Raw genomic sequence first — 11,158 nt, 5'->3', positions numbered from 1 at the left:
ACACACACAGCAGATTATTGGAGTGGTTCGGCTGTTCCCAGTTATCTACCACCCAGAGTTCCGGGTTGGACCCCAACGTCCATTACCTGCTTAATGTATTCATCCATGAGGAAGATTCATCCAAACCCCACCTACTCCTATCTGCATCTTGGTTGTGGTTTCTTTGAATGAGAGCATCTGAAGAACGTGCTGTTGACGTCCATGACTGATCCATTGAGGTCTGGGGGTATGTGTCACCGTCCAGCACTAATGGACAGAGCATGACCAACGTGCTCCATCGGTCAGGGTGGAGCACACTGTGGGGATGTAGGTGGCTGCTGGTTGACCAACAAACACTTGCAACAGAGCCCTTTTAATCAATAGAGTACACAATCAGGCTAGCACCATCGTGTAAACATCTAGGATTTCAGTCACACCTTATAAGCCATGGGGAAGCCATTTCCTTTTTCTTCCTTTGCAGACGTCTGTAAAAAATGTCCATGGCTAATACAAGCCCGCAGGATGAAAGGCGGTTTCACCAACCCTGTATAACATGAGCCAGCACAAAACCACTCTAAAACACAGACTTCATCAGCTACCCACAGTGCACCAAGTCAGCTCCAGTCCCACCCAAGTACAGCCGGCTTCTCGTTAAACACTCAGTTACACTCCATTATAACGTTCAGACATTAGTCACGAACATAAGCCTCAAGTTAACGAGGAACCAATCATAAACACAACATGAATACACGTGTAGATGGTTAAAATGTGCTACGCCTACTAGCCTAGCCTGTGGACTGTACCAACTAGAGGGCTGATCCATTGTACATCTGGGGGGACACTCCCACTTGTGATGTCACTAGAGGGTCGATTTGACATGGCTTGTAACGGCTAATCAGCATCACGCCTCATTGGGAAAATCTGTGCTCTTTAACACATGATTAATCATTTAATATGCATCGTTTGTAAATGATTAGTTTAATTAGAAGTGATCGTTTTTTGAATAATAATTGTATCATAAACTAAAGAATAATAAATGCCATATGACCTTTCGTTTATAAATTTTTATTATAAAGTGTTACCCAACATTCCTATCAAAACTTCCCAAGCAGACAGGATGAGTTGAATAACTGACGCATTTGAGATGGAATCCTCTGGCATTGCCGGCCTTGTGGGTTTGAATCCCTCAGACAAAGACATTCTTGATGTTTAGTTTCCAGAGCCAATAAGTGGCTGCTTTGACGACCATGGCAGCGGGAGCTTTGGGAATGGCTGGGAAAATGGAAGCCCTACTGGGCGTCTTGTCTAGAAAATGAAAATGTAACCCCCAACCCTGCTGCAGCTGAGCCCAGATACACATGCACTGCTCACCTCCTTCGACCTAACGCTACAAGACCCCACAGAGCAGCAGCTGGACGAGTGCATCTGTTTTCTAAGTGCCCTTACATGGAAAGATTTCTCTCAGTTAAGACTGTACATTCCGAGAACGTGCCAAATGGAAGATCCTCAAAGTACGGAGTCGATTCCAGTGGCAGCACTACAACTGCGTTTTTGGCAAAGGCAAGTTGGCCTTGTAACCTGTCATTACAGTGTCAACTCCCTCCCTGAGATGATGAAGACGTTTCGGCGCTGACAGATGAAGCCTCCCAAAGCCGTAGAAGGGCTGACAGAGGAAGATAATCCATAAAGCATCTGACTGACGTACCCATGCTCATTAGGGCGGGACATCACCTTTCGTCAGGCTGATGTCTATACTTGATTTTGAATGAGTGAGGGGGGGGGGGGATCCTGGTTTTCCATCGGATTGCCCAACACGTCAAAACAAAACAATGTTTTTCAACCTTTGAGGCACAAAATCAGCCCATCTCGTTGGCATCGCAGTGTGTACGCGTCTGTGGAGAACCTACAGGCAGGTGGGACCCCTCAGCGCTCTACCCAACCTGAGGGGTCCCACCTACAGGCAGGTGGGACCCCTCAGCGCTCTCCCCAACCTGAGGGGTCCAACCTACAGGCAGGTTGGACCCCTCAGCGCTGTCCCCAACCTGAGGGGTCCAACCTACAGGCAGGTTGGACCCCTCAGCGCTGTCCCCAACCTGAGGGGTCCAACCTACAGGCAGGTTGGACCCCTCAGCGCTCTCCCCAACCTGAGGGGTCCAACCTACAGGCAGGTTGGACCCCTCAGCGCTGTCCCCAACCTGAGGGGTCCAACCTACAGGCAGGTTGGACCCCTCAGCGCTCTCCCCAACCTGAGGGGTCCAACCTACAGGCAGGTGGGACCCCTCAGCGCTCTCCCCAACCTGAGGGGTCCAACCTACAGGCAGGTTGGACCCCTCAGCGCTCTCCCCAACCTGAGGGGTCCAACCTACAGGCAGGTTGGACCCCTCAGCGCTCTACCCAACCTGAGGGGTCCAACCTACAGGCAGGTGGGACCCCACAGCGCTCTCCCCAACCTGAGGGGTCCAACCTACAGGCAGGTTGGACCCCACAGCGCTCTCCCCAACCTGAGGGGTCCAACCTACAGGCAGGTTGGACCCCACAGCGCTGTCCCCAACCTGAGGGGTCCAACCTACAGGCAGGTGGGACCCCACAGCGCTCTCCCCAACCTGAGGGGTCCAACCTACAGGCAGGTTGGACCCCTCAGCGCTGTCCCCAACCTGAGGGGTCCAACCTACAGGCAGGTTGGACCCCTCAGCGCTGTCCCCAACCTGAGGGGTCCAACCTACAGGCAGGTTGGACCCCTCAGCGCTGTCCCCAACCTGAGGGGTCCAACCTACAGGCAGGTTGGACCCCTCAGCGCTGTCCCCAACCTGAGGGGTCCAACCTACAGGCAGGTTGGACCCCTCAGCGCTCTCCCCAACCTGAGGGGTCCAACCTACAGGCAGGTGGGACCCCTCAGCGCTCTCCCCAACCTGAGGGGTCCAACCTACAGGCAGGTTGGACCCCTCAGCGCTCTCCCCAACCTGAGGGGTCCAACCTACAGGCAGGTTGGACCCCTCAGCGCTCTACCCAACCTGAGGGGTCCAACCTACAGGCAGGTGGGACCCCACAGCGCTCTCCCCAACCTGAGGGGTCCAACCTACAGGCAGGTTGGACCCCACAGCGCTCTCCCCAACCTGAGGGGTCCAACCTACAGGCAGGTTGGACCCCACAGCGCTCTCCCCAACCTGAGGGGTCCCACCTACAGGCAGGTGGGACCCCACAGCGCTCTCCCCAACCTGAGGGGTCCCACCTACAGGCAGGTTGGACCCCTCAGCGCTCTCCCCAACCTGAGGGTCGAACGGCAGCCGCCTGTCAATGACTGAGGAGTGACATGTTACAGGAAAGAGGTCTCTATTAAGTATAGGAAGGATTTATCCTGGGAAGACACTATCCAGGAAATTATCATTCCTAATGCATGATGTACACACAACTACATAGATAATTGTTCCTTGGATTGTTAATTAAAAATGGGTGTAATGCATTGGACCATATTTCTGTACGGTTTGAAGCAAGTAAAGAATACACTACAATGATTGTGTGATGAGCGAATATGTTCTTTACTAGTAAACGAAATAGACGGTATCAACTAGTACAGAGCACCTTCCCCACGGTGAGAAGAGGGTTGGCTGCCACCTTGTGGTCACACACCAGAACAACAGCCCTGTGTGTCTGATCTTACTTTACTCTACGACATGACATAATTCCAGTCCCTCTTCATCTAGGCGAGGGCAGAACAACTTCAAAGAGGAAATTTCCCTTGAAATGAAGGAACAGAAGGGTAAATTTTTCCGATGCACAGAGGGGTGTGAATCTCCAGAGGTATCCACACATCTGTAAGCCCACCGCTGTCTTGACACGTAGCATCCTCCAGTGAACACTCTCCACAGCAGCCTCTGGTAGAGATCTCTCAATCAGGGGAGGTCACCTCTTCATCAGGTGGTTGATGGCTTTGACCTCGTCCGCAGAGAGAGGGGAGAGGTTGTAACCTGTCAGCTCAGGTTTCCCTACACAAACACACACAGACACACACACATATATATATATATATATATATATATATTTTAAGGTCTTAAAGATCAGTTTTGGGAAGTCCTAATAGACCGTTCACACCACACGTCTCTGTAAGGATCTTAACCATCTACCAACCTTAACCGTAACCTTAGTAGCCTACCATACATTTAACTTAACTTGGCTGACCAAACATGTTTAGAAAAGCCAGGGTCCAACCTTGTATCACATTGAGGTGGTTGACTTTGGCCTTCAGCTCTTTCCGTAGGTCATTAATCTCCTTGTCAAGCTGTTCCTGGTCTGTAATTAAAAGTGGGTGATGTTTAATATCCCTCTGTGTATGAAGAAACGTGGAAAAACGATTCACATTGGAGAATGTTAAACTGCGCCCACTGTTCCTCTCTTACCTTTTCGGATCATGTCTTGAGTCTTTGATTTGGGAAGTTTGATGAACATGTTTCCGAAGCAAACCATCACCTTTTCTATCAAAAAATAAATAAATAAATAAAGAATACAGCGTTAACATGTAACACAGATACACATGGTTGATAAAGTCCTATGCGCGATGTTACGTTCACGTTAATATGAATCATAAAGTGCCGGTGAGGACGTCTCGAGTGCTGACCTGAATTGGCCGTGGATCGCAGTGCGCTCAGTGCTTCACGGTTCATGTTCCTCTTCAGGTCCAGGTCGACTATCTAAAAGGAGAAGATATACATTAAATAGAAGCCCTGCAGAAAAAGACCTAATCCCTTTATTAATCAAACCAGACTAACATTACGGAGATGAAGACACATCAAGAGCATTTACAATAACGTTTCTCTGCAAGGAATTGGGAAAAGCAGCATAGTAGCCTACAATATAGTACAGTTACGTTAGATTACTTTGAGTACTTTGATTACATTGAGGGCATTCAAATAAAGGTAATGTCATTGTTTTGGATACAACATATATGGATAACATATATGGCAGCTCTGGTAATATGTAGTCAACGCAACCTGTCCACCAGTTATTAACGTTTCGCTAACGTGGAGCCCAGATGAGCAGACAGGTGGACTCAGCGTCGCACTGAGTTTTAAATATTCTCTTATATTTAATGTGATACCTGTTGTTTATTGGTTAAAACGTCTTCAGCCGCCTCCTCCACCTCGGTCAGAAACTCCAGGACGCGCGTCGACTCCATGTTGGCGGTGTGGCAGGAAAATATGTCCGGGTAGAAACAGAGACTGGCTTTGGAAAGACGATCATTTTATTGTTCCTGTTGTTATTGTTGTTTTGAAACAATGAATAAGATGGAACATAGGACATATATAAATTGCCTGCGCATTGTCTGATTTTTTTTTAACCTCCAGTTATATTATAAATTATTGCTAGGTTATTTTTGTATTGATTAAAATGTATTTCAAGATAATAACATAAAACAAAAAGAAAAACATACCGGAAATCGTTATATGAAATATGCCGTTTATTAAAATATTAAAAATAACTCACAATCAAGTCATTATTAAATACAATATCCACACTGGCACCCAGGATACAATCATAAATTAGCTCTAAATTACAAATTCGACCTGTTTTTTTTTTTTTTGTTTTGCTGAGAGGTAAAGTGTCCATCAGTGCATCCGGCTCCGGCTGGAGTCCAGCGGCTCTCCTCCGCTCGGACACCCCCCTGCGGCACTCGGAGCCGCTCCTCCGCTCGGACACCCCCCTGCGGCACTCGGAGCCGCTCCTCCGCTTCTCGTATCGCCCTCCTCCTCCTCCTCCTCCCCCTCCCCCTCCCCCTCCTCCCCCCCCCTCCTCCTCCTCCCCCTCCTCCCCCCCCCTGCTCCTCCTCCTCCCCCTCCCCCTCCTCTTCCTCCTCCTCCTCCTCCCCTCTTCCTCTGTGCTCCGAGCAGCTCCTGTTCCTCCACCCAGCCGACCTGTCGCCCCCCCGGACCCCCCAACACCCCCCACCCCCCCCTCCCTCAGAGCGCTGACCCCCGTCCCGTCTCTGTCAGCCGGGGCCAGGGCCTGGGTGGGGGGCCCGGGGTTGGGGGGTCCAGCGGTGGGGGGCCGGCGGAGGTTCCCCAGGTCCTGCATGCGCCCCTGGTGGCCCCCCCGGGCCGGGCTGAGAGGGGGGCGGCCCCGGGTCCTCTCCGCGGGGGCCCGGGCGCGGGTCTCGCTGTGGCTCCTGCGGGGGAGGGGGGCCCCGGGGCGGTGGGCGGGGCGGTGGGCGGGGCGTGGGCCGAGGGGCAGCGGCAGCGCCGGGCGCGGCCCGCGGCAGCGGCGGGGCGGGGCGGTGGCGTGGCGGTGGCGGTGGCGGCGGCGTAGCGCTGCCGGCACTGTGAGCAGCCGCAGCCCGACAGCAGTGTCGCGTCGACGGCCGACGGCGCAGACAGGAAGCTGAGCGGGAAGGCGCGCTGGCACTGCAGGATGCTGCGGGGGCAGCTGAGGCGGGCGGCGGCGCCCGTGGGGGCGGGGCAGCTGAGGCGGGCGGCGGCGCCCGGGGGGGCGGGGCCCCGGCCCTCCTCCTCCTCCGTCTGAAGCCGCCACCCCTCCAGCTGCAGCAAGCGCTCCAGGTAGCGCTCCAGGTGGTCGGGGGGCGGGGCTGGGGGCGGGGCTGGGGCGTGGCTCCGCCTGGTAGCAGGACGCCAGCTGGGTTAGGCTCCAGGCGTTGAAAGGCGGAGGCAGGAAGTCCGGGAAGGGGTCAGACTGGGGGTTTCGCGGCCCCCCTCCTCCTCGCGGCCCGTGGGGTCGGGGGGGAGGGGGGAGGGGGAGATGACCTCCGGGCGCAGGTCGAGGGCGGGGGAACGGCGGGCGAGGAGGGGGACAGGGGAAGCCTTTCAGTGTCGGACAGATCCCGGTCGCTGTCGGTGTCCTTTCCAGGGTCGCACAGCTTCTCTGGATCCTGCTCCGGCCCCCTGCTCCCGGGAGGAGCTGGGCTTGAGTCTAACAGCGGCCCGGGGGGTGGCCCGCGGCGCCATGTTTACTCCTGGCAGGCCCACGGGAATGTTCTCTGTGGCGGCAGGCTGGACGCCGCACTTCTCTTCTCTCGCCTACAGAGGGCGCCACACGACACGCCGAATCGGCTGTTGTTCCCTGAGCGCTTCAGACGGAAATTAATAAACAAAGACTTAGTGCGTCTGGCATGAGAACATCGCGTTCAATTGTTGATTTAACTCGTTGCATTAAGTTAACTCGTTGCATTAAGCTCACCTGGTCTGTAGTAGAGGTGCATTTGGTGGAGGGGATGTTGACGTTGTTTTTTCGTCTTTGCTGCGACCTCTGTGACAACATGAAACACTGTTATCAACCACGCACAGTGTGTGTAGGCAATTCACACACGAATGTATTGCTGAAATTGCTGTGCGTTTTGAATATTTTGCTTTTATTGTGTGCACTTGTTTTAGGTGTAAGCTTATTTTTACACTTACTTTTTCCGTGAAGTGGTTATTGTCCTGCCATGATGGAGCGTTGTGCGGCAGCGCCGGGGTCTTCCTCTGAGCCTGACGTCTGCCCATGTTGCTGCGGGGGCAAACATTAACCAGGCCCAGGGTTATGCATTTGGATTAGAAAATAAATATGATTATTACCCTGACATATGAGCATTTTTACAATTCTAACCAACGGGTTAACAATATCGTTATCAGTTAACAGCGGCATATATCTGCACGGTTCAGCAGTGTGGTGCTTTGTCCGTGTGCCCGCTGTGGTGATGCTGCTTCAACGAGCCGAACATGAGGCGCTCAGAGCCGAGAGAGAGAGAGAGAGAGAGAGAGAGAGAGAGAGAGAGAGAGAGAGAGAGAGAGAGAGAGAGAGAGAGAGAGAGAGAGAGAGAGAGAGAGAGAGAGAGAGAGAGAGAGAGAGAGAGAGAGAGAGAGAGAGAGAGAGAGAGAGAGAGAGAGAGAGGAGAGAGAGAGAGACACACACACACACACACACACACACACACACACACACACACACACAACACACACACACACACACACACAACACACACACGTATCACTTCTGATTCGATAAGAAGATCATTTATATCATACCTGGTTAGATTATGGTTGCAGCTCGTCCATTTCCTTTCTTTGATTGAAAGCTTCTGAAGACCTAGTGGCACACATTCTTGCACGATTGCCACCCATCCCCGATTGAATAGCAACCAATCAAAAGGTCGGCAGGATGTTATAGCAACAAATATTCTGTAGGCCTAATGACGTTCATATTTTAGTCCGATACGAATGCATTTACGCGTCATTTAAGACGACGTTATCAGTGCAATGTTGAGCTGCATCGCCGTTTGTAATACGACCTCCAAGGTATTTCTGCATTGCTTCATGACAGGGAAAAGGCACCTGTTCGACCAAGCTTGCCCGATTGTCCGATAACACATCCGCGTAGTTGGTAAGTTCCAAGTTTTCAAATGAAATGGACTGAGGCTACAGTATCCTCCTGTTTGTGTCCAATAAAGGGCGTTATTACAGGTCTACTGCTCCCTACCGGCTACTACAGGAAACTACAGGCTACTACGGGCTACTACAGGGAATGCTTGAGCGCCGTTGATCACGTGCAGGTATATTCTCTATAATAAACATGCATAATGCCACTCTGTGTTTTAGAAGATATTAAATTATAAAAACGATTGGTAGTGTTGCAGCTTTACAAAGACTGCATTGTATTTTTGAAATCGTGTTCTTTTAAACCCATATCTGAACCTTGTTCTAGAAAATAAGCAATGCAATCCATCACACACACAAACTAATAAACACACATCAAAACAAGAAGTGAAGCCCTATTAAATCATCCCGGGCAGCCCACATTGCACTGTCTCTCTATAAATAGTGTCCAAACTGCCGCTCCATGCTGCCTCTGGTCTCATGTTATATGTCAAAGGCTAATCCCGATCCCCAGGACCATGTGTCACAATAGACAGGAGCTGCAGTGGTCGGTCGTGTCAAATGGGGCGGGAAGCAGATCCTATGTAAGTGTCCTTGGAACCACTCTGGGGGTTTGTGTGTTGTTATGTTAACGTCTTTTTATCTTGTTTTACCTTTCCTCCTCCGGTTGCAGTCAGTCTCCCTTCACGTGTCAACACGCGGTCTCTTTAAGAGCTGTGGTTGGTGTCGAGGAACAGTCCACGACCAGCGGCACTGGCTAGTGGCGGTGAGGGCCTTCGCGTCAGCCCGGCGGGGGGACGCAACGTTAGCTGCTGCTCAGGTTGGGATCAGCCCCGTCTAGCCTCCCCTCTTCTCCACTACTGGATGTTTCTGTTGCAGGGTGACGTTTTGTACCGAGGCAGCGTGGCCTTCTGTGCTGTGGCCCTGAATCCTGTTTGAGGTCATAGACTGTAGGACAGCCTTACCTGCGTGTGTGTGTGTGTGTGTGTGTGTGTGTGTGTGTGTGTGTGTGTGTGTGTGTGTGTGTGTGTGTGTGTGTGTGTGTGTGTGTGTGTGTGTTTGTGTGTGTGCGTGCGTGCGTGCGTGCGTGCGTGCGTGCGTGCGTGCGTGCGTGCGTGCGTGCGTGCGTGCGTGCGTGCGTGCGTGCGTGCGGTGCGTGTGTGTGTGTGTGTGCTTACTACGCAGTCTACTGTCTCCCTGCGGGCATCCTTGAGCACGATGCCGTAAAAACACTACATGCTCATGAACGCTGGGGTCAGGGGGGTCATAAGTATACTTTGAGACTGTACCTGTGATAAGATTAGATACCTCTTTATTAATCCCCCGTAGGAAAAATGTATTATTAAGGGCTATACAAATAAAATTGAATTGAATTGAATGGCATGTCTGAAGTCGCTTTAAAAGGTCCCATGACACGCCACCATGACATCACAAGTGGGCGTGTCCACCTAGATGTATGATGGACAGATGAGCACCGTTTGCTCCGGTCCCCGGGGCGGGCTGGCAGACTGATGGGTGCATCTACCCAGGGTGCATCTGGGTGGACACGCCCACCTGTGGTGCGACTCATCCCACCCACACCTGGCGGCGTGGCAGGGCCTTTAATGAACACAGGTGGATCCATCAGACTGGGGTCCAGTGAGGTGATGAGGAGCTCTGTGTGCCCCAGGGGCCGACAGGGGGACGGGATGAGCAGCCCCCGAGAGGGACCGCCCTGGAGGGCCCCCCACGCCGCGACCGCGGCCCCCCGTTGGCGCTGCGTCAGCGACGGGGCCTCCAACACTAAGACCGTCATCCGTCTGAGGGACATCTACGACCCCCAGCCCCCCCCCCGCCAAGGCCCCGGTCCGGATACGGCCCCCGGGCCCCCCGCCCCCCCGGGGCCCCGGCACCCCCCCCCCCCCGCGGGCCCCCCCTGCTCCTCCCCCGTCTCCCCCCCACCCAAACCCGCAATGAGGAGGCGCTCCCGCTCCCTGTCGGCCCCTGCGGCGCGGGGGAGGGGCCGGGCCCCCCGGGGCCCCCACGTGCGCTTCATGGACTCCATGGGCCTGGAGCTGGAGGAGGTCCGGCTCTTCAGGTCCAGCGAGAACCCGCTCATCCCCCCCCACGTCACCTGCCGGCTGCTGATGGGCAGCGAGCTGGCCTCGGGGCGGGCCCCCGAGCTGGCCCTGCCCTACTTCAAGCCCTGCTTCTGCGACAACATGGCCGCCGGGCCGGGGTTCGGGGCCCGGCTGCACGGCAGGGGGGTCAGCCTGGGGACCGTCGTCTGCTCCGACGCGGGCATCACCGGCTCCGTGCACGTCCTGAACCTGGCCTTCGAGAAGGAGGTCACGCTGGCCTACTCCTTCACCAACTGGAGGAGCCACACGAACACAGGTGCATTGTGGGTATCCAGCGAGGTCCTCAAGGATGGGCCTGAGGAGTCAGAGACAGATGTGTTCCACTTCTGGCTTCCTGTCCCGCCCTTCATTCTGCAACCCGGCGCCGTTTTGGAGTTTGCCGTTTGCTATAAGGTGAACGGACGCTCTTACTGGGACAACAACGACGGGATGAATTATAGACTGTCGTGCCACAGCTACAAGCTCACCGTTCCCAAAGAATGCGAGGACAGCCTGCTGCACTTCATCTGATCGGCCACACGGTGGCACTGCTGGGTTACGTATTCGACCTCAGAGATGGTCGAATTAGTGGGTGAAAGTGTTATCCCTAACCCAAAAAAATTAATAAGAAAAAAGGATCTGAATATTACACTAATGTTTTGCATACTGCACTGGGCAACATATCGTCATTGTCTGTTTTACATAACGGCCTGTTAATAGGTT

At 53.5% G+C, this 11,158-nt stretch overlaps 2 protein-coding genes across 2 annotated transcripts; one reads left to right on the top strand and one right to left on the bottom strand.

Annotated features, from left to right (window-relative positions):
- Window positions 1-3,491: 3,491 nt before the first annotated feature.
- pdrg1 (p53 and DNA-damage regulated 1) lies at window positions 3,492-5,232 on the bottom strand. The gene is made up of 5 exons (XM_060069764.1): window positions 5,072-5,232; window positions 4,592-4,664; window positions 4,374-4,448; window positions 4,186-4,266; window positions 3,492-3,962 (listed from the first exon to the last, which is right to left on the bottom strand). Exons 1-5 carry the CDS (start codon window positions 5,147-5,149, stop codon window positions 3,880-3,882), a joined length of 390 nt encoding a protein of 129 aa, XP_059925747.1. The 5' UTR covers window positions 5,150-5,232; the 3' UTR covers window positions 3,492-3,879.
- Window positions 5,233-9,862: 4,630 nt separating this feature from the next.
- Window positions 9,863-11,158, top strand: LOC132470857 (protein phosphatase 1 regulatory subunit 3D-like). Its single transcript, XM_060069766.1, has one exon. It carries the CDS (start codon window positions 9,941-9,943, stop codon window positions 10,964-10,966), a length of 1,026 nt encoding a protein of 341 aa, XP_059925749.1. The 5' UTR covers window positions 9,863-9,940; the 3' UTR covers window positions 10,967-11,158.

Source organism: Gadus macrocephalus, chromosome 13, assembly GCF_031168955.1.
Source record: "Gadus macrocephalus chromosome 13, ASM3116895v1".
NCBI lineage: Eukaryota > Metazoa > Chordata > Actinopteri > Gadiformes > Gadidae > Gadus > Gadus macrocephalus.
This window is presented reverse-complemented; position numbering and strand designations above follow the sequence as displayed.